The sequence below is a fragment of the Mesoplodon mirus genome (assembly GCF_964341445.2).
Source record: "Mesoplodon mirus genome assembly, chromosome: 2".
NCBI classification, from domain to species: domain Eukaryota; kingdom Metazoa; phylum Chordata; class Mammalia; order Artiodactyla; family Ziphiidae; genus Mesoplodon; species Mesoplodon mirus.
In genome coordinates this window covers 124,981,712-125,004,739 of record NC_138977.1, presented here as the reverse complement: position 1 = coordinate 125,004,739, position 23,028 = coordinate 124,981,712, and the positions used below count along the sequence as shown (strand labels likewise).

The window sequence follows — 23,028 nt, the reverse complement described above, 5'->3', positions numbered from 1 at the left end:
GTTGCTTGAATTCTGCCATCCCTCATCCATAATTCTGAAATCCAAAAAGCTCAGAAACCCAAAATTTTTTTCTTAAACTGGGTGCGACATCTGACTTGAACAGCTGTAAGGCTTTTCATGGTCTTTATCTCACTTGGTTTGAATGGTCATCCTGTCTTTGCAACAATGTTAATGTATCTGGTTTTGGGGGGCTGTCCAATGCCCCAGTGGGAGCACTGAGCAATACACTATTTGCTGGTTGTCTACTGCTGTGTAAAAAACGACTCCAAATGTTAGCAGCTTAAAACAATAAACAGACAGCTTCTGTGGGCCAGGAATGTGGAAGTAGCTTAGCTGGGTGCTTCTGGCCCAGGGTTTCCCATGAGGTCGCGGTTAAGATGTGTGCTGGGGGTGGAGGATGTGGTCCCAAGGTAGCTCAATTACTATGGCAGGGAAGTTGATGCTGGCTACCGGCATGAAGTCTCATGTCCTCATCACATGGACCTCTTCACAGGGCTACTTGAGTGACTTCATGATACGATGGGTGGCTTCCCCCCAGAGGGAATGATCTAAGAGAGGGTGAGGCAATGTCTTTTGTGACCCAGCTGCAGAAATCACTCCATCATTTCTGCAATATCCTCTTGCTTACACAGGTCAGCCCTATTCAGTGTGTCAGAAGGTGAAATCACAAGAGCATGAATCCCAGGAGTGGGATCCTTTCTGGATGTTGGCTACCCACCCCAATTATATGTTCCTATCTCAAATCCAAAGATTCTGAATTTTGAAGTACATGTGATCCCCAGAATGTTAGATGAGAGACTGGGATGCCCATTTTACAGGTGAGAACCAGGTTTAAGGGCAGTTGAGTGACATGTGGGAGGTTACACTTACATCAATAGCAATGATGACTCACTATCTCTAACAGCTCTGGGGCCAGTGCTACTTGGTTTTCTCCATCACTGCTCCAGCCAACAAGAGTGTGTCATTCCTAACCTTAGTCACGTGGACTGTGGGCTCGCAGGGGCAGGCACTCTGCACTCCATCCTCTAATCCCCACAGCACACCTATGGGGTAAGCGGGGCAACTGCCTTTGACCTTCCCTCTGCAGCGGAGGAAGTGTGAACTGTCTTCGCTTATACTTGTCTGATTCTACCAGCCTGCGGGTGTCTCCCCGGGCTCAGCCCAAGCTTGGTATGGGTTACAAAAAGGGGAAAAAACGCCATGCTGCTCTCAGGGGATCTGGCGAGGAGGGCAGCTCTGGGCAGGGGCCGGCAGAGGAGTCTGTGGGAGGGAACCTTTGAAAGATCACAGGTGTGCTTGGGCATCATTGCCGAGGACACTCAGACTTTGAAAAAGAAAATAGCCGTGGAGCCACGGAAAACCCCTCGGAGTTGGTCTGGGGAGCTAGGGGGAAGGAAAGGGATGGAGTAACAAGGACGGGAAAGGGCCAGCTCCCTCCTGCCTTCTGCCCTAAGAATAGTTCTTGCGACCTTAGAGAGGGGATGCGGGGGTCTGAGCATGCTCAGCACCTCGCTGGGCTCAGCTCGTGGAAGGTCGCCGTTTTCCTGGTGCTCAGTGTGGCCAGCCGGCCTGCAGCCCGGGGATTCGGACCCACGCTCGGGGCTAACACTTGGGGTCATCTTTGGCCCCTTCTTTCCCTTCCATCAGTAACTACATCGCAGGCCGTTTGAACCCTCTCCTCGCCCGGGCCCGAGTCTCCGAAAGCTCCCCGACTCGAGGCGATGGGGCGGGTGGGACATGCCAGTCACCCGCGGGCTGAGAGGCCGCAGGCCCCGGGCGGGATAGGACTGGGGCGGGGCCACGTTCCCGGCGGCCGGCAGGGCCTGGCTTCTCGGCGGGGGGCGGGACCAAGCTCTCCGGGGGGGCGGGGCCTGGCCTTCAGGCGGGGGGGCGGACCCGGGATCTCCGCGGGGGGCGGGGCGCGCCGGGAAAAGTTCCGGGAAGGTGGGCCTCCCGCCCAGACACGGCGCGGAAGTTGCCGGTGGCCTGTGCCCTGCCGGCCAGGCCCGCAGCCATGTCGTCTGGGAACGCGGGGTCCGGCGGGCGGGAGGGCGCCCCGCGCGCTGCTGCTGCGCTCTGCGGCCTGTACCACGAGGCGGGGCAGCGGCTGAGGCGCCTGCAGGACCAGCTGGCCGCCCGGGACGTCCTCATAGCGCGCCTCCGCGCCCGTCTGGCCGCGCTCGAGGGGGACACAGCGCCGTCGCTCGTGGACGCGCTGCTGGAGCAGGTGGCGCGCTTCCGGGAGCAGCTGCGGCAGCGGGACGGCGGCGCCGCGGAGGCCGCGCTGCGCCAGGTGCGGGGCGTAAAGGGCACAGGCGGCGGAGGGGCCGCAAGGGGGCCGCGTGAGCCACGCTTCCTCGGCGTGCGGGGCCGCGTGCCCGCCGTGTCCCCGGAGTGTGTGCGCCCGTCGGGCGTGAGGGCTCTGTGGTCCGGTTGGGTCTGAGCGGTTTGTGTCTGGGGGGTTCTGGGCGGGTGCGCGCCGCGTTAGGCGTAAGGGCTGTGTGTCGTGTCGGGTCTGAGGGTGTGTGTCTGGGTTGTGTTCCGAGGGGTCTGCCCCCGCGTTGGGTCTGAGGGCTGTGTCTGCCTGTTTGAATTCTGAGGGGGTTGTGCGCTTGTGTTGGGTCTGACGAGTGTGTGCCTGTTGGGTTCTGAGGGGTCTGGCCCTTGTTGCGTTTGAAGGGTGTGCATTGCTGGCTCGGGTTCGCAGAGGTGTGTGTGCCAGTGCTCAGTCTGAAGGTTGTGTGTGGGCCTGTTGGTTCTGAGGGGTGTTTGTCCTTTCCGCTTATAAGGGAGGGGTGTTGAGTTGAATCTGAGGGGTGTGTGCGCGTGTTCGTGTGTGTGCGGTGTTACCATGTTGGGGCTCAGGGGTGTGCGTCCATATTGGTTATGAAGGGTGTGTTTGCTCCAACGCTGGGTCTGAGGGGTGGGTGCGGCCACGTTGGGTTCTTAGTTTTGCATGTGTCTGTGTTATTTCCGAGGTGTGTATTTGTGTGTTGGCTTCTGAGGGGCATGTGTGCCTGTGTAGGATCTGCTGGTTGTGTGTCCATGAAGGTTCAAGGAGCGTGTGTGCCCGTGTTGGGTTCTAGGGTATGCTTGCACCTATCTTGGGTTCTAAGGGGTCTGTACACTTGTGTTAGTTAAGGGTTGTGTGTCATGTTGGTTCTGAGGGGTGTGTGTTTGGGTTATGTAGAGGGGTCTGCTCCCTTGTTGGCTTCTGAGGGTTGTGTCTGTCCGTGTTGGTTCTGAGGGGCATGTGTTTGTGTTGGTTCTGAAGGATGTGTGTTTGTGTTTAGTTCTGAGTGTTGTGTGGGCTCACGTTGGGTTCTGAGGGATGTGTGTGCCTGTGTGGGTGTGAGGCTTGTTTTGTCGTTGTTGGTTCTCAGGGGTATACCTGTCTGTTTTGGTTCTGAAGGCTGTGTATTTCTGTGTTGGTTCTGAGGAGTGTGTGTTTCTGAGTTGGGTTCTGGAGGGTGTGTCTGCCCTTTTCTGTTCTAGGGGGCTGTGCACCTAGATCTAAGGGTGGTCGTGCCCGCGTTGGTTCTGGGCTGTGTGTCATATCGGTTTCTGAGCGATCTGCTCCCATGTTAGGTCTGAGAGCTGTGTCTTCCCGTGTTCAGTTTTGAGAGGTGTTTGTGCTTGTATGGATTCTAAAGGGTGTGGGTCTGTATTGGGTCTGAGTGGTGTGTGTCTGTGTTGATTCCGGATGTGTTTATCCCTATTGGGTCTGAGTTGTGTGTGTGCCCCTGTGTAGAGTCTGGGGCTGTGTCTGCTCCCATGGTGGGTTCTGAAGGGTGTGTTTCCCCAGTTGTGTTGAGGGGTGTGTGTATGTGTTGATTCTGAGGGTTATGTGCTCATTTTGGTTCTGAGGGCTGTGTGCCTGTATTGTGTTTGAGGGTTATGTGTGTCCATGTTAACTCTAAGGGGTATGTGTTTGTGTTGGTTCTGAGGCATGTTTGTGTGTGTTGGAGTCTGAGGGGTGTGTGTGTTTGACTAGGGTCTGTGGGTTGTGTGTCTGTGTTGGTTCTGATGGGTGTATGTTCATGGTGGGTCTGAGGGATATGTGTGCTTGTTGGCATTGAGGATTGTGTTTCCTAGTTGGGTTCTGAGTGGTGTGTGTCCACTTTTGGTATAAAGTGTATTTATTTGTTCGTATTGGTTCTGAGGCGTGTGTGTGCCTGTGTTGGATCTGAGGGGTGTGTGTCTCTGTTGGGTTGATGAGTGTGTGCCTATGTCGTGTCTGAGTGTGTGTTGCACATATTGGATCTCAAGTTTTTGCATCCGTGTTCGGTTGAGGAAAGTGTGCCATGTTGGTTCTGAGGAGTGGAGTCCTTGTTGGTTCTCAGTGGTGTGTCTGTGTTGGGTGTTGAGGGGTGTGTGTCTGTGTTCGTTCTGAAGGGCGTCTGCATGTGTTGGGTTCTGAGCAGTGTGTTCCTGTATGAGTCTGAGGGGTGTGTGACCCGCTGGTTTCTGAAGGGTGTATGCCTCCATGTTGGGTTCTGAGTGGTGTGTGTGTGTGTGTGTGCACGCCTGTTTTGAGTTCTGAGGGTATGTATGCCTGTTTGGACTCTGAGAGGTGTGTATGTGTGTTGGGTTCTGAAGGTTGTCTGTCTCTGATGGTTTTGAGGGTTGTGTGTGTGCTGGTGTTAAAACTGATGGTTGTGTACCAGGTGAGTTCAGAGGGGTCTGCTCCCATGTTGGGTAGGAGGGGAATGTGTGCCTGTCTTGGGTCTGAGGGTTGTGTGTCTGTGTTGGGTTGTGGCGTGTGTACCTGTGTGGTATATGAGGTGTGTGAGCACTTGAATTGGGTTCTGAAGGGTGTGTTCACCTGTGTTGGGTCTTCAGTTTGTGCCCATTTTGGGTTCTGAAGGATGTGTGTGCATGATCAGTTCTGAGGGGTCTGTTGCTGTGCTGGGTTTTGAAGAGTGTGAGTGCCTACATTGGGCTCTCAGGGGTGTGTGTGTGTCCATGCTGGGTCTGAAAGGTGTGTGTACCTTTCTGAGGGGTGTGCGCCTGTGTTGGGTCTTAGGGATGAGTGTGTATGTTATTTGTATTTGGAGCGTGTGTGCACCTGGAAGGTTCTGTGTATGTGTGTGTTCATGTTGAGTTCTGCATTGTGTGCACAGACGTTGGGCCTGGGTGTGTGTGTAGGACATGCGTATAGGCTCCTGGTGTGTGTGTCTGAGTTGGGTTCTTGGGTGTGTTTGTGTTGTGTTGGGTTCAGGGCCACATGAGCCATAGTTATGTTCTGGATCTCTTTTAACCCCAGCTGTGAATGTGTCTTTCAGTAGTAACACTCCTGCTCTGCTGGGACTGATGACAGAGTGGGAGCCTGCCAGAGTGTCTGATAATAGACTTAAATCCTTACTTTTTGACCTTCATATCCTTGTCAGCGATATTATGTCTATCTGTGTGAAATATTAAACACCCAGCTCAGGAGCGAGAGTAACAGTATTTTTCTACAACAGTTTGGAAATGCCCCAAACATTTTGGTGAACTCTGGTCTATTATCCCATTCGGTGCATAGCTATTATCTGGGTTTTCCCAGGAAAGAAATTAGGCCTGCAAAAGACAATTTTCACTTCCAGGCTTGACCCTGCAGCCGGATTTTAGAGTGAAAAAGAGACACGCCTTTTTTTCTTTTAATAAAAGTAATTTTGAATATCGGAAAAATATCTGAAAAAAATTCAAATAAAAGTAATTTTGAATATCTGAAAAATAGAGGAAAGAATAAAGAATAGAATAACCACCACAATCCCACCACAGAGAGATGACTACATGGCATAATCTCTTGGCATGCCTCTTCCCTGTCTTTCCTTTAACCATAGGGTATGTATATACTTGGCGTGTTTGAGTTCAAGCTGTCTATACAGTTTTACTTAATATCATGTCAATATTTTCTTATCTGCATCATTTTAAATGCCTTTAGAAGCCAGATGTCTTCCTCGCTCCAGCTCTCTCCCTTTTCCTGGGCAAGGTGGATTATTACTCATCAGGGCAGAAGGAAGTCACCTGGTCTGCACCACTGATCTTAGTGTCATGGACACCAGGAGCCATAGATGAGTGTAGATTGGGGTCCAGAGCACATGCTACCCAGAACGGGACTCTGCTTGCAGTCTGGTGGCCATTGGTGCTCAGTTGACATGTGTCCCCAGCATCCTGTGGCCCCAGAGCCTCTAACCAAATCCCAGACGGAGTCAGGTCTGTAATCCTAGTACTACTGGTCCTTTCAGTGTAGGTTGTTTTTGGCTGCGTTGGGTCTTCGTTGCTGCGCGCGGGCTTTATCTGGTTGTGGCGAGCGGGGGCTACTCTTCGTTGCGGTGCGCGGGCTTCTCATTGCAGTGGCCTCTCGTTGCGGAGCACGGGGTCTAGGAGTGTGGGCCTCAGTAGTTGCAGCGTGCGGGTTTAGTAGTTGTGGCATGCGGGCCGTAGAGCGTGCAGGCTTCAGTAGTTGTGGCTCATGGGCTCCAGAGCGCTGGCTCAGTAGTTGTGGCGCACGGGCTTAGTTGCTCCGCGGCATTTGGGATCTTCCCGGACTAGGGCTTGAACCAGTGTCCCCTGCATTGGCAGGCAGATTCCTAACCACTGCACCACCAGGGAAGTCCCTCAATGTAAGTTTTGTTTTAGGATTTTAAATTATTTCAGGAGCAATTTAATGATCTGATATCTTATGCAATTAAATATTTGTTGCTTACCCCTACATCTTTCTGGGGTTGGTCAGAGAACCTGGGGAAGAATGGAGAGGTTTATCACCTCCCAGAGGCCCTGGATTCACTGAAGTAGCTGTGCAGAGTGAAAACAATGAGAGGAATTGGTCAACAGGTTGGTCTCATCAGTGGCCATGTCAGCCAGCTGGTTAGGAGCAGGGACCCTGGATTGGTGAGGACTGAGGGCTCCCAAAGAGGATGCTGAGGCTCACAGGTGTGGATGGACTGCCAGGTGACCAGTGCATCTGTGGCCAAGGTGTAGCCAGTGTGTGATGGGACCAGATCAGTCTTGAGAATTCTGGTCTTTTTTGCCACCACAGTGGGACTCAAGACCTTGCCTTATTTGTAACATGAGACTCTGCAAAGCTCTTCCAGTTAAGATTTTCTGGAATAATAGCACTGATTCGTTGTGCAGGCTGTAACTGCTCAACCCCATCTCATCACTGCCTTGGGGACTAGCCTCATGGACCCTGCTTGGTCCTGATATAGCAACTTGTGGCTTTTCTTTCCCTATTCTGCCATGCTCTCTGTAAGTGGAACAGCATACACTCTTTACAGTAGGTTATATTAGGTTCTGTGTGTGTGTGTGTGTGTGTGTGTGTATTGTGTGTTTATTGTGTGTTTGTTTTTACCATCTATCATCATACCTCTTTTGATCTTGTGCAACTGAAACTCTATATCATTAAACATAATTCCCCACCTCCCTACTTTGTCCCCTACCGACCCCCCCTCCACTGGCAAGCACCATTTTACTTTCTGTCTCTATGATTTTGACTACTGTAGATACCTCCTATAAGTAGAATAATGAAGTATTTGTCTTTTTGTGACTGGTTTATTTCACTTAGCATGATATCCTCAGGGTTCATCCATATTGTAACATATGTCAGCATTTCCTTCCTTTTTGAGGCTGAAGAATACTCCATTATAGGTATATACCACATTATAGGTATATAATGTCCATTATAGGTATATACCACATTATAGGTATATAATGTCCATTATAGGTATATACCACATTTTGCTTATCTACTCATCTGTTGATGGACACTTGGGTTGCTTCCATGTTTTAGCTGTTATGAATATCACTGCTGCTATGAACATAGGTGTGCAAATATCTCTTAGAGATCCTGCTTTCAACTCTTTTGGGTATATACCCAGAAGTGGAATTGCTGGATTATATAATAATTCTATTTTTAATTTTTTGAGGGGCTTCCATTCTGTTTTTCCACAATTGCTGCACCACTTTACATTCCCACCGACAGTGCACAAGGGTTCAAATTTCTCCACATCCTCACCAATATTGTTATTTTCTGTGTTTTTGATAGTAGGCATCCTAATAGGTACGTGCTAATTTAGTACAAAATGATTGTAGTTTTGATTTGCAATTCCCTATAATGATTAGTGATGTTGAGCATCAATTCATGTGCTTACTGGCCATTTGTATATCTTCTTTGAAGAAATGTCAAGTCCTTTGTCCATTTTTGAATTGGGATATTTTGTTGTTGAATTTTATGAGTACTCTACATTCTGGATACTAATTCTTTTTTTTTTTTTTTTTTGCCGTACATGGGCCTCTAGCTGTTGTGGCCTCTCCCGTTGCGGAGCACAGGCTCTGGACTTGCAGGCTCAGCGGGCCCAGCCGCTCCATGGCATGTGGGATATTCCCGGACCGGGGCACGAACCTGTGTCCCCTGCATCGGCAGGCGGACTCTCAACCACTGCGCCACCAGGGAAGCCCTGGATACTAATTCTTATCAGATATATGATTTGTAAATATTTTATCTCATTCTGTAGGTTGCCTTTTTACTTTTACTTGTCTTTTGATGTGCAAAATTTTCATTTTTATTTTCATTAAAAAAATTCCAATTTGTCTACTTTTTCTTTTGTTACCTGTGCCTTGGGTGCCATATCCAAGAAATCACTGCCAAATCCTATGTTATGAAGCTTTTGCCCTATGTTTCTTCTAGAAGTTTTATAGTTTTAGGTCTTATGTTTAAGTCTTGGATCCATTTTGAGGTAATTTTCATGTATGGTTTAGATAAGGGTCCAACTTCATTCTTTTGCATGTAGATATCCAGTTTTCCCAGCACCGTTTTTTAAAAAGACTGTCCTTTCCTCACTGAATCATCTTAGTACCCTTGTCAAAGCCATTTGACTATCTATGCAAGGGTTTATTTCTGGGCTCTCTATTCTGTCTCTTTGGTCTGTATGTTTGTCTTTATGTCAGTGCCACAGTGTTTTGATTATTGTGGCTTTGTAGAAGTTTTGAAATTAGGAAACGTGAGTCCTTCAGCTTTGTTCTTTTGTTTTGTTTTTTTTTCTTCTAAGATTGTTTTGGCTATTTGGGGTCCCTTGAGATTCCATATGAATTTTAGGATGGGTTCTTCTATTTCTGCAAAAAAAAAAATTGAGCTTTTGTTTTGTTTTTGTTTTGGGGGGCTTTTTTTTGGCTGCACTGCACAGCCTGTGGGATCTTAGTTCCCCAACCGGGGATTGAACCTGGGCCACGGCAGTGAAAACACCAAGTCCTAACCACTGGACCACCAGAGAATTCCCTGGGATTTTGATAGGGATTGCATTGACTTTGTAGATCACTTTGAATAATATTGACATCCTAACAATATTAAGTTTTCCAATTGTGAACATGGGATATGTTTCTATTTATTTATGTTTTCTTTAATTTCTTTTAGTAGTATTTCATAGTTTTCATTGTATGAGTCTTTCACCTCTTTGATTAAATTTATTCTTTTTGATGCTATTGTAAGTAGAATTGTTTTTATAATTTCTTTTGCAGATTCTTCCTTGTTAGTGTACAGAAATACAGCTGTTTTTCATGTGTTGATTTGTATTCTGCTCAATTGCAGAATTCATTTATTCTCTCCAACAGGTTTGTGTGTGTGTGTGTGTGTGTGTGTGTGTGTGTGTGTAATCTTAAGAGTTTTCTACGTGTAAGAGCATATCATCTGAAAACAGATACCATTTTACTTCCTTTCTTATTTGGATGTGTTTTATTTCTTTTTCTTGCCTAATTGCTCTGGCTAGAACTTCCAGGGCTATGTTGAATAGAAGTGATGAAAGCCAATATCCTTTTCTTGTTCCTTTTTTTTTCCCAGCCACGCCATGCAGGGTCTTAGTTCCCTGACCAGGGATTGAACCCATGCCCCCTCCAGTGGAAGTCCTCCTTGTCTTGTTCTTGATCTTAGAGGAAAAGCTTTCAGTCTTTTACCACAGGGTATGATATTTGCTATGGGTTTTTCTTATGGCTTTTGTTATGTGGAGGTAGTTTACTTCTGTTCCTAGTTTGTTGTGTGTTTTTATTATGAAAAAGTGTTGAATTTTGTCAAATGCCTTTCTGCATCAATTGATATGATCATGTGTTTTTCCCCCTTCATTCTATTAATGTAGTGTATTACACTGAACAGTCCCTCCCTTCCTTTTTTTTTTTTTTTTTTTGATGAAATATGTTTGTGAACTTAACCACAACAGAGTAGTATATTACCTAAATCTATGTGGAACAAATCTGGTGAAAATTTTTCTGATTAGAAAAGTTTAATAATATCATTTTCATTTCATTCCAAGGGATTGATGCTGAGTCATAGAAAACAAACATCAAACACATAATTGTGCTTCATGTCCCTCAAAAGGCCTCATTCTCATATCATTATTGTTTACTAGATATTTATCAACAATTATCTAATTGTCTTCAGATATTAGAAGTGAGACTTAATGATAAAGTTAGGAATGTCAAGAACATGATCAATTCAAGGCCTATCATACATAATGAAACTGATGCTCAAGAACTGCCTAGTCACTTTGCTAAAGTTGGTCTCTGAACCTTCTACACGGCTGCCCAGAAGATAAATATGCTGCACCTCTTATTCTTTTAAAAAGCCAAGAATAACCTTAGTCATGTATTTAGTATTACCTTTTCACTATCTGTAAGAAGAAACCATGATGAAGCTTGCTAAAATTTTCTTGTGAGAAGTTCACAGGGCTTTGTAGAACTACTTTGGGTAACAAAACTGGCTCTTTATTAGGCACCAATGAAAAGCAAATATTACATTGAATGTTGAAAAACTGTGCACTTAAATCTGGTTCTGCCACTTTCTTAGCTATTTTAATTTGGGCAAGTCATTTAGTATTCTAGTTTTGTCATCAGTAAAACTGAAGTAATAATACCTAGCTCATAGGGCTATTTATTCATTCATTCAGCCAATAGTTATTTGTTGAATGCCTATTGTATGCCAGATGTTTTGGTAGGCCCTGGAAATGCAGAAAGGATTGAGAAAGGCAGATTCCTATCTTTATGAAGCTTATATCTTAGTTGAGAAAATAGACATTGGAGAAATAATCAATTGCCTTTGTGGAAAATGCGACATAGAACAGATATATGGGATATTGTGAGTTTTCTATTGTGAGGAACACATGATTTGACATGTATATATGTATATATATAATAATCTCATACACATAATTGGGACCCAGAAGATGTGAATGTCATCTACCATAGCCACTCAGGTGTTTATTTACTGAGCTTGCATTTATTGGGCGTGTTCTGTATGTAAGGGGAATATGTATAAGCAGGCATCATGGGTTATATTTTTCCATTTCTCCCAATATGTATAGTACATTCATTTCACAATGATGTGTACGTTATCAGGGATGCACCAGTAGCAATGTTAATCTATAACAGTGTTAATTCCGTGTAATTAGAGTGAGGAGTGCGTAGAGAATAACACAGGAAGTGGCTATAAAATTAGATTGGGGGCAAATTTTGATGGCCTTTACTACCTTATAAAGTAGTTAATTGCACATTCTATTAACCACTAGGCTAGGGGAATGCAAAGATGATCAATATCCAATTCTTGCCCTCAAATTGTGGAATCATACATGGACATACATGATCACTGCTTGAAGCAAGTTGTAAAAGTGATGGAGGGATGTGTAGTGGGGAAATACTGAACATAGTATAAGTATGGAACTAAGCCAACTTAAGTCTCCAAATCAGAACACCGGTATCATAGTGTCAACTGCTATTTTTTTTCCTTTAGATATAATTGACATATAACATTATATTAGTTTTAAATGTACAGCACAATGATTCAATATTTGTATATATTGTGAAATGACTACCACAATAAGTCTAGTTAACATCCATTGATCATGTTTTGTATGTTTAACCACCCTTGCAGTCTGTGAAAAAAATCCCGCTTGTTCATGGTGTATAATCTTTTTAATATGCCGTTGAATTTGCCCGTTAGTATTTCATTGAGAATTTTTGCATCAACATTCATAAGGGATATTGGTCTGTAGTTTTGTTGTAGTGTCTTTGCACTTGATCTTAGCCAAAAGGCCGAGAAGCGATTGTTGTAGTGTCTTTGTCTGGCTTTGGTATCAGGGTAATGCTGGCCTCATAGAATGAGTTAGGAAGTGTTCCTTCCTCTTCAGTTTTGTTGGAACAGCTTAGGAAGAATTGGTATTAATTCTTCTTTAAATGTTTGATAGAATTCACCGGTGAAGCCATCAGTTCCAGGACTTGTTGTTGGGAGATTTTTAATTAGTGATTCAATTTCCTTACTAGTTAGAGGTCTTTTCAGTTTTTATATTTCCCTGTGATTTGGTCTTGGTAGGTGTTATGTTTCTATGAATTTGTTTCATCCAGGTTATCCAATTTGCTGGTGTACAGTTGTTCATAGTACTCATTTTATAAGCATTTTTATTTTTGTAGAATTGTCAGTAATGTCTCTACTTTCATTTCTTTTTCTTTTTCTTTTTTTTTTGGCCATGCCACGTGGCTTGTGGGATCTTAGTTCCCTGACCAGGGATTGAACCTGGGCCCTGGGCAGTGAAAGCGTGGAGTTCTAACCTCTGGACTGCCAGGGAATTCCCTCTACTTGCATTTCTGATTTTAGTAATTTGAACTTTCTTTCTTTTCGTAGTCTGTCTAGCTAAAGGTTTATCCATTTTGCTGATCTTTTTGAAGAACCAACTTTTGGTTTCATCAATTTCTCTAATAGTTTTTCTGTTCTCTATTTCATTTGTCTCTGCTCAAATCTTTATTCTTCCTCCCTTTTGCTAGCTTTGAGTTTAGTTTTTTCTTCTTTTTCTAGTTTCTTAAGTTGTAAAGTTAGGTTGATGATTGGAGATTTTTCTTGTTTTTAAATGTAAGTTTTATATCGTTAGATTTCCCCCTTAACACTGCTTTCACTGGATCCTGCAAGTTTTGGTATGCTGTGTTTTCACTTTAAGTATTTGCCTTTAAATATTTTCTAATTTCCTTGTGATTTCTTCTTTGATCCATTGGTTTAAGAGTGTGTTTTCTAATTTCTACAGTTTTGTGAATGTTCCTTTTACTTCTGTTGTTGATTTCTGACTTCATCCTGTTGTGGTTGGGGAGGAGATACTTTGTGTGATGTCAGTCTTTTAAAATCTGTTGAGACTTAATATGTAACCTAACACATGGTCTATCCTGGAAAATGTCCCATGTGCATTTGAGAAGAATGTGTATGTTGTTGGGTAGAGTGTTCTGTAGATGTCTGTTAGAGCTAGTTGATTTATTGTGTTAAGTTCTCAATTTCCTTACATATATTCTGTTTGGTTGTTCTATCATTGAGAGTAGGGTTTTGAGGTCTCCAGCTATTATTGTAGGATTGTCTATTTCTCCCTTCAGTTCTGTCAGTTTTTGCTTCATATATTTTGCCTGTCTGTTATTAGGTACATCAGTGTATATAATTGTTATATTTTCTTGCTGTATTAAAACTTTTATTAATGTATAACATCCTTTTTTGTCTCTTGTAGCCTTTTTTGAAAAAAAGCCTATTTTGTCTGATATTAGTATAGCTACTCCTGTTCGCTTTAGTTACTAATTGCATGGAATGTAAATACTTTTCCATCCTTCTACTTTCTTTTTTTTTTTTTTAATTTTTAAAATTTTATTTTTGGCTGCATTGGGTCTTCATTGCTGCACGTGGGCTTTTCTCTAGTTGTGGTGAGCAGGGGCTGCTCTTCGTTGCAGTGCGTGGCCTTCTCATTGCGGTGGCTTCTCTTGTTGTGGAGCACGGGCTCTAGGTGCATGGGCTTCAGTAGTTGTAGCTTGCAGGCTTCAGAGCTCAGGCTCAGTAGTCGTGGCGCATGGGCTTAGTTGCTCCGCAGCATGTGGGATCTTCCTGGATCAGGGATCAAACCCACGTCCCCTGCATTGGCAGGAGGATTCTTGACCACTGCGCCACCAGGGAAGTCCCCATCCTTTTATTTTCAATCTATATATGTCTTTGGATCTAAAGTGAGTCTCTTGTATATAGCATGTAGTTGGATCATATGCTTATATCCATACTGCCAATCTCTTTTAATTGGAGATTTTAATCCATTTACATTTAAAGTAATTACTGATATGGATGAAATACTTGTTATTTAGCTATTTGTTTTCTGTATACCTTATAACTTTTTTTGTTTCTCATTTTCTGCATTACTATCTCTTATGTTTGATTTTTTAAAATTGTGAAATATTTAAATTCCTTTCTCATTTTTTTGTGGGTATATTCTGTAACTATTTTCTTTGTGTTTACCATGCGAATTACGTTTAACATCCGAAAGTTGTAACACTCTAATTTGAATTTATACCAGCTTAACTTCAATAACATACAAAACCCCTGCTCCCTTATAGCTAAACCCCACCCCTTTTGGTTGTTGATGTCACAGAATTAAATCATACATTGTGTGCCCTCAAACATAAATTAATCTTTTAAATGCCTTAGTCTCCTAAATTATGTAGGAAATAACGTGTGGAGTTACAAATCAAACTTACAGTAATACTAACTTGTAGACTAATAATTTAAAAAAATATATTTATATTAGCCTCTTAAATCATGTGGAAAACAAAAATAAAGAGTTATAAACTGTTGTTACAATAATACTAGCTTTTATAATTTCCCATGTCTTTACCTTTATTGACATTTTTATTTCTTCATATAGCTTTGAGTTAGTGTCATTTCATTTCACTCTACAGGACTCCCTTGAACATTTCTTGTAGGGCAGGTCTAGTGGTAACAAACTCCCTCAGCTTTGGTTTATGTGGGAATGTCTTAATTTCTCCCTTGTTTTTGAAAGACAGTTTTGCTGGATATAGGATTCTTTTTCTTTCTTTCTTTCTTTCTTTCTTTCTTTCTTTCTTTCTTTCTTTTTCTTTCTTTTCTTTCTTTCCTTCCTTCCTTTCCTTCCTTCCTTCCTTCCTTTCTTTCCTTTCTTTTCTTTCTTATTTTTGGCTGTGTTGGGTCTTCGTTTCTGTGCGAGGGCTTTCTCTAGTTGTGGCAAGCAGGGGCCACTCTTAATCACGGTGCGCAGGCCTCTCACTGTTGCGGCCTCTCTTGTTGCGGAGCACAGGCTCCAGACGTGCAGGCTCAGTAGTTGTGGCTCACGGGCCCAGTTGCTCTGCAGCATGTGGGATCTTCCCAGACCAGGGCTCGAACCCGTATCCCCTGCATTGGCAGGCAGATTCTCAAGCACTGTGCCACCAGGGAAGCCCTGGATATAGGGTTCTTGGTTGACAGTTTTTTTTCTTTTTTAAAGTATTTATTTATTTATTTATTTATTTATTTTTATTTATTTATTTATTTGGCCGCATCAGGTCTTAGTTGGAGCACGTGGGATCTTTGTTGCAGCATGCAGGATCTTTTGTTGCAGTGCATGGGCTTCTGTAGTTGTGACGTGCAGGCTTCTCTAGTTGCGACGTGCGGGCTTCTCTAGTTGCAGCACGTAGGCTTCTCCCTAGTTGTGGTGCACGGGCTCCAGAGTGCATGGGCTCAGTAGTTGTGGCACATGGCATCTCCAATTGTGGCACGCGGGCTCTAGAGTGCGCGGGCTCAGTAGTTGCTGCTCATGGGCTTAGTTGCCCCATGGCATGTTGGATCTTAGTCCCCTGACCAGGGATTGAATCTGCATCCCCTGCATTGGAAGGCAGATTCTTAACCACTGGACCACTAGGGAGGTCCCCAGCTGTTTTTTTTCTTTTAGCACTTGAATATATAGGCCCACTGCCTCTGGCTTCCAAAGTGTCTGATGAGAAATCTGCTAATAATCGTATTAAGGATCTCTTCTATGTGACATGTTGCTTCTCTCTTGCTTCTTTCAAGATTCCTCTTTTTATCTTTTGCTTTCTAAAGTTTGATTATAATGTGTCTTGGTCTTTTTGACTTCATCATACTTGGAGTTTATTGAGCTTCTTAGATGTTTAGATTCATGTCTTTCATCACATTTGGGAAGTTTTCAACCATTATTTCTTACTTACTTACTTATTTATTTCTGTGTTGTGTCTTCATTGCAGTGCATGGGCTTCTCATTGCTGTGGCTTCTCTTGTTGTGGTGCACAGGCTCTAGGCACATGGACTCAGTAGTTGTGGCTCACAGGCTCTAGAGCGCAGGCTCAGTAGTTGTGGCGCATGGGCTTAGTTGCTCTGCGGCATGTGGGATCTTCCCGGACCAGGGCTCGAACCTGTGTCCCCTGCATTGGCAGACGGATTCTTAACCACTGCACCACCAGGGAAGCCGTAGCCATTATTTCTTCAAGTATTCTTTCTACCCCTTTCTCTCTCGCTTCTCCTTCTGGGACTTCCACAATACGTATGTTAGTCTGCTTAATGGTGTCCCACAGGACCCTTAGGCTCTGTTTACTTTCCTTGAATCTTGATAATTTTCATTGTCCTGTTTTCAAGTTTGCTGATTCTTCTCCTGATCAAATCTGCCTTTGAGTACCTCCAGTGAATTTTAAAATTTCAGTTAATGTACTTTTTAGCTCCACAATTTTTTTGGTTTCTTTTTAGGTTTTCTATTTCTTTATTCGTATTTCCATTTTATTCCTACATTGCTTTCTTGACTTTCTCCATATCTTCTTTTAGTATATTGAGCATCTTTAACATGGTTGTTTTAGAGTCCTTGTCTAGAAGATCCACCATCAGGTTTTTTTCAGGGACAGCTTCTGTTGATTTATTTTTTCCTTTGAATGGGCCATATTTTCCTGTGTCTTTGAGTGCCTTTTTTGTTGTTGCTGTTTAAAACTGGACATTTGGGGGCTTACCTGGTGGTGCAGTGGTTGAGAATCTGCCTGCCAATGCAGGGGACATCGGTTCGAGCCCTGGTCTGGGAGGATCCCACATATCGTGGAGCAACTAGGCCCATGAGGCACAACTACTGAGCCTGCGCGTCTGGAGCCTGTGCTCCGCAACAAGAGAGGCTGCAATAGTGAGAGGCCTGCGCACTGCGATGAAGAGTGGCCCCCGCTTGCCACAACTAGAGAAAGCCCTCGTACAGAAACGAAGACCCAACACAGCAAAAATAAATAAATTAATTAATAAACTCCTACCCCCAACATCTAAAATAAATAAATAAATAAAACTGGACGTTTGGATCTAATAATGTGGTATCTTGGAAATCAGATTACTCTCCTTGCCTAGGATTTGCTGTTTTTGTTTTTCTTTGGTTGTTGTATATTGTCTCTGTACCAAGGATCAGCCTGAGGCATAAATTAAGGTTTTCTCAGCCTGTAACTGGGAATGTGTGGTCACTTTCAAGTTTTCCCCTTTTATGTAGTTGCTTTTGAATATCATAATCTTTAACGTCTGGCTCCCTAAAGCAGAAAAAGAAAAATTAAAAGGGGAAGGAAAGGGCACTGGCCCTTTAAGTCCCGTAGCACTTCAGCTGGAGGGGGAGGGTCCTGTAGCAATGGGGGAGGTGCAACAATGGCCGCCTGCCTGTTTGGCTGCATCTCTGTGATCAGAAGCAGGACACAGTGGTCAGAGCACAGATACCCAGTATTTGGAGGACAGGGTCTTTTTTGCCCACCTTGGCTCCTGCAAGCTGTGTGCAGGCTGTTCCAGAAACAGGTGTATGGCCTCCAGTGGCATGGCTAGGGGTGGGATGGGTAGCTACTATTGTAGGAAGAGCTGAAATTGACTGAAATTAACCTCAATTTACTGTCCAAGTGCTTATATGGAAGTTGCAAGTCTTTAGGACCTGTGATCCAAAATAGTCACACTAGACAGATTTCTGCCATTGCACTGTTTTTCAGGTGAGGAGAAGATTCCCGGTGCTCCCTCCTCTGCCATATTCCCAGAACCTTCCAGGCTGTGCTCATTTTTGTCCGTACCTGTTTGCCTGCTCCCCCCTGCACTCTTCCAGTGGGAAGGAGGTGTGCTGCGTCCTCATCAGTGCCTCCCCTGGTACATCTTCAGTGCATGGCACTTGTGGTGAAGGCCCAGTGAACTGACTTTTCTTAAATTCCCTGCTTGCTCCTGTTATCTCACTCCCCCTTCAGCTGCTGGTTTCAAGGTAACCATGGGCTGGGCTGCATTCTGCACATGGCCAGCCACTGAGGGCTGCCCAGGAAGGAGAGAGAAGAGGACTGTGCTGGGCTGGAAATTCCTTTCCAAATTCCTTTCCACCTGGAACCTGTGATTATGAGCTTATTTGGAAGTAGGGTCTTTGCAGGGGTGATAAATTGAAATGAAGCCATATTGGCCTGGGTGGACCCTAATCCAGTGACTGGTGTCCGTATAAGACAGCCATATGAAGATGGGGGCAGAGACTGGAGTGAGGCATCTACAAGCCGAGGGTTACCAGCAACCCGCAGAAGCTGGAAGAGATGAGGAAGCATTCTTCCCTAGAGTCCCGGAAGGCACGTGGCCTGCTGACACCTGGATTTTGGACCTCTAGCCTGTGAGAGGATACATTTCTGTTGTTTTAAGTTACCTAGTTTGTGGACTTTGTTATGGCAGCCCGAGCAGACTAATAAAGGGACGAAGTCCAAGAGGCTATGCCTCCTTTTTTTTTTTTTTTTTTTTCAGTACGCGGGCCTCTCTCTGCTGTGGCCTCTCCTGTTGCGGAGCACAGGCTCCGGACGTGTGGGCTCAGCGGCCATGGCTCACGGGCCCAGCCACTCCGCGGCATGTGGGATCTTCCCGGACCGGGGCACGAACCCATGTCCGCTCCATTGGCAGGCGGACTCTCAACCACTGCGCCACCAGGGAAGCCCTACGCCTCTTATTTTTAAGGTTGATCCACAAGACTGTTAATAGAATTCCTCACACTTTTGTATCCTGAGAATGGAGCCATGGGAGTTTAGGTCCCAGTGACAGGGTCTCCGAGGGGTCATTGGCCATTTGCTGACTTCTGTGCATCACGTCTGTGTGTGTAATGCCGGGATTCTAGGACAGGCCTTGCTTTTTGACAACAGTGGTCTATGTTCTGTATCCTAAGAACTGTTACTGATTGGACAAGGGCACTTAGCCAGATGAGCCATTACGTGTCTCTCCAACTTCAGAGCAAGCGACGAGTGCCCAAAACTGGGGGCTCCAGGGGTCCTGGGGCCTCTTACACTGCGGTGGGGAGGGCAGGTCAGGCAGCCCTTTTCGGGGGTGGGTTGCCCTACAGTGCAGTGCACCGCCTCCCGGTGGTCTTACCTTTGTTTCTCTACCTCTGGCAGCTTCCCAGCAGTGAGGGAAAAAGCCAGCCCCAAGTATGGTATATGTTGTCACCCAGCAAGTCTCCACGAGAGCCAGATCATTTCTAAAGTGGTGTTTGAAAGGAGGTTTTTAAGACAGACAATAAGGGCCTGTGAGTCCTTCCGATTCAACTAATCTCACCACCAGAGTCAGCTGCGTGTTTGTGGTTTTCAGTCTCTGTGTTGTAAACAGGTTGAGAACAGGGCCCAGGTCCTGGCCATTGTACCCTCCAGTCTTCTTCTCAGACATTTACTGGGGATCCTCATGGGGCTGGGCTGGACCCAGGGCTGGGGTGTGGCGACGAGAGAGTGTGTCCTTGGGAAGCTCCATGAGCCCCCGAAGCCCGGGGACCTTCTGCCCCATTGTTTCTCTTCCTGTGTCCGTTTGACCAGCAAGGAAAGATGCTCGGAAATCAGGTGTTGTTTGAAGTCCCCCAGCCTCAGAGGGTGCGAGGGAGCTGTGGTAGGTGGAGGTGTCGAGGCTGGGGTGCCACTGCCTCCTTACCTGGGCACTCCAGCAGCCACCTTGATCCCGTGAGCCTCAGTTTGCCCACCTGTGGGATGGGAGACAGGATAGCAGCTGTCTCGTAGGATGTATGGAGACTCTGCATGGTTGGCGCATTTGCTGCTGCTGCTGTCAGTTCAGTTATCTTAGGGACTTAGAAGTCTGTGAAATGTATGATTCCATGGGAGACCAGCCTTCACTGGTATTACAGACTTTCTATCTGTGTTTGTACTGTACGTATTTGTATATATATTGATACCTCTTCTGTATGCATAACATGTATTTACTCTGAATACACTTCAGTATCAGATAAAGACAAGGATAGAGACGTTTCTCTGTTGCGCTGTTGAAATCACAGCTTTTTTTTTTTCGCGGTACGCGGGCTTCTCACTGTTGTGGCCTCTCCCGTTGCGGAGCACAGGCTCCGGACGCGCAGGATCAGCGGCCATGGCTCACGGGCCCAGCCGCTCTGAGGCATGTGGGATCTTCCCGGACCGGGGCTCGAACCCGTGTGCCCTGCATCAGCAGGCAGACTCCCAACCAATGCGCCACCAGGGAAGCCCTGAAATCACAGCTTTTGATTTGAATAGCTCTAAAATGTAATGAAAGTCCACTCTCAGGGCAGGTCTCTCTTTACCATCCGTGTCTGCTCCAGGTACACTTCTGAGCCACTGTGGAGGGTGACTAGGTCCAGCTCGGGGGAGTGTGGCAGGTCTGTCCCACCAGTAGTGACAAGACCACCCCAGAGCTGTGATGCAGGCAGGGGAAGATGAGTCCAGGCGACGGGTGGGCCGTGGCGGGCCTGGCATCTGTGACACTGTGGAGGGAGGGGCTCCTGCTGCGTTTTCCACGGTAAGGACGTGGGACAGGGGCCTTGACCAGCTGGCACTGCCTTCAAAAGCGGCCAGTTTTTAAAGAGAACAAATAAATCCAAGGCCAGGAAACAATCAGCAGTGAGAGCCTGAGCTTTCGTTGGGGTTTGGCGTTCTTTTTCCTGTTTATAGTATTTTATGCTAAAATGGCTATAGTTGGTTCTCAGCTGTGTAAATGCCCCATCGCACTGTCTGGACGTGGCTTCACCCAGACCAAGTGACTTGGCACCAGCCGGCAGCCCCAGCTATGTGGACAGGCTCAGAAGGCCATGCGTGGTGGCCCCCAGCACCCCCTTCCCAGTCCTGCAGGTGCAGCCTGGTGCTGAAGGGCCGTCTGCTGGGAGGAGGTATGGATGCCGACTGGCCAGCTTGCAGAGAGAGGCCTCTTCTCCTCCTTTGGTTCAGGGGTGAGGTCGTCGGGGCCAAAAGGTGGAAAAATGAAAGTAATGACCTTCCAAGAGTGGATCTCACCTGGCTTGACTGGCACCCCTGAGACTGTGACATCTGTGAGTCGAGGGCAGGGAGGTGTGATGGCGTGATGCCAACGCCACACGCCTTGGGGCGGAAGTCCCAGTTGACGGGCTCATTCCCAGTGATGTGTCACACCCGTCTTCACCAGTCCTGCTACTTCTTCCGCACTTGGTGGTGGACGTTTCCCACTTGCTGGGGCCTGACCTCCTCATCTCCCCCGCTGCCCTCACGGTCTGCCTCGCCATCTGCCAGGCCTCTGCTCTTTCCTGTTGTGAGTCCCTGTTGTGAAGTGCAGCCTCTTCCTCTAGGCCTTTGCTAAGAGAGCCGAACCGGTCATTCTAACTGCAGGTTTTCTTCTTTCCTCTCTTTCTGTTCATTTCTAGAGCAAAGTCCAAGGAAAATGGGAAGGAGAGGACTCTTAAACATTCCCTGAGGGAATTCCCTGGGGGGTGTCCAGTGGTTAGGACCCAGCACTTTCACTGCCAAGGGCCTGGGTTCGATCCCTGGTCGGGGAACTAAGATCCTGCAAGCCACGCAGTGTGGCCAAAAAAAAATTTTTTTTTCCTGAGAGAGGGCGAGGTTTCCAGAATGTTTTCTGGGTCACCTGGTTGGAGTGATTCCGTCACATGCTGGGCTTATCCATGGATTGGTTATCACAGGTGCACGGGGTGTCTGGGTGCAGGAGCGCGGGGAGCAGCCCTTGCTTCGTGGATATGCGCGGGCCCAGGGAGCCAGGCTGGGACCCGGAGACTGGCTGTGTTCCTGAGGTCCACTACTTATTGTTTTATTAATTTATTTTGTTGAGGTATAGTTGATTTACAATGTTGCATTAATTTCTACTATACAGCAAAGTGATTCAGTGACACACACACACACGTACATACATACATTCTTTTTTGTATTCTCTTTCATTACGGTTTGTCACAGGATATTGAATATAGTTCCCTGTGCTATCCAGTAGGACCTGGTCGTTTACCCATTCTCTATATAATAATGTGCACCTGCTAACCCCAAACTCCCAATCCATCCCTCCCCCTTGGCCACCACAAGTCTGCTCTCTATGTCTGTGGGTCTGTTTCTGTTTCGTAGGTAAGTTCATTTGTGCCACATTTTAGATTCCACATATAAAGTGATACGATACGGTATTTGTCTTTCTCTTTCTGACTTTATTTACTATGATAATCGCTAGGTCCATCCCACCAATTACTTCTTAACCCCAGTATTAAACACAATCCCAGCCATGTGACTTCTGGGCATTTATCCCGTGGCTGTATTTGCATAAGGGCACAAGGAAGCAGCCACATGTCTCCCAGCTGGAGGTGTGTGTTCAGTAAATCTGGAATCTTGTCGTGAAGCTCCAGGCTGTGGCTGAAAAGAACAAGGCAGGTTCTGTGCTGCCGTGGAATAAGGTATATTGTGCTAAGGAGGAAAAAAGCAAGGTGTCGGGCAGTGTTGTAGCGTCTGTTTGTGTAAAAATACATGTGTTACAGATGCTTATAAACACTCTGGAAAGGTCCGTGCCCAAATAGTGAGTGGTTGCCTCTGGAGAGTGAAGCTGGGGGCAGAGGGGCTGTGGGAGAAAGGAATTTAAGTTTTCATTTGATTTCCTTCTGTATGTTTAAAGTTTTTATAACCACGCACATGTTTTTGTTTTAAAGCAGTTAAGAGAGTAGTAATTCAGGGTTCCGTTAGTAATATTGGCCCTGTATTCCATTCCACTGTGGTAAGAAGGTTCTCGGTTCCTGGTGTCCATCCCTCCTCGTGAGCACGCAGGAGGTGAGCTTGAGCACTTCCCTGAGTGGAGCCCAGATCCTTCTCCTGCCACTTCCTCACGTGGAGCTCAGGCTCAACCCTGGCTTCAGAAGCTGTTTTTTCATTTGTAGGATGGACTGGTTCATCCTGCTTTACTCCCTTATGTACTGTTTATGCTGGTGATTACTTTGAAAATGGGAAAGCACAAAACTAAGGTTGGGTTTAAAGTAAATT

The 23,028-nt window shown here is 45.8% G+C and overlaps 1 protein-coding gene across 5 annotated transcripts in view; it reads left to right on the top strand.

Annotated features, from left to right (window-relative positions):
- Positions 1-1,906: 1,906 nt before the first annotated feature.
- TNIP2 (TNFAIP3 interacting protein 2) overlaps positions 1,907-23,028 on the top strand; it is a 35,162-nt gene continuing 14,040 nt past the window's right edge. For 4 of the 5 annotated variants that reach the window (XM_082609804.1, XM_082609803.1, XM_082609805.1 and 1 more), the window contains exon 1: positions 1,907-2,293. In XM_082609804.1, the coding sequence (XP_082465930.1) occupies positions 2,015-2,293 (279 nt within the window). In that variant the 5' untranslated portion in view covers positions 1,907-2,014. The remainder of the gene's footprint in view (positions 2,294-23,028) is intronic. The other variant, XM_082609802.1, reaches the window with a different exon arrangement.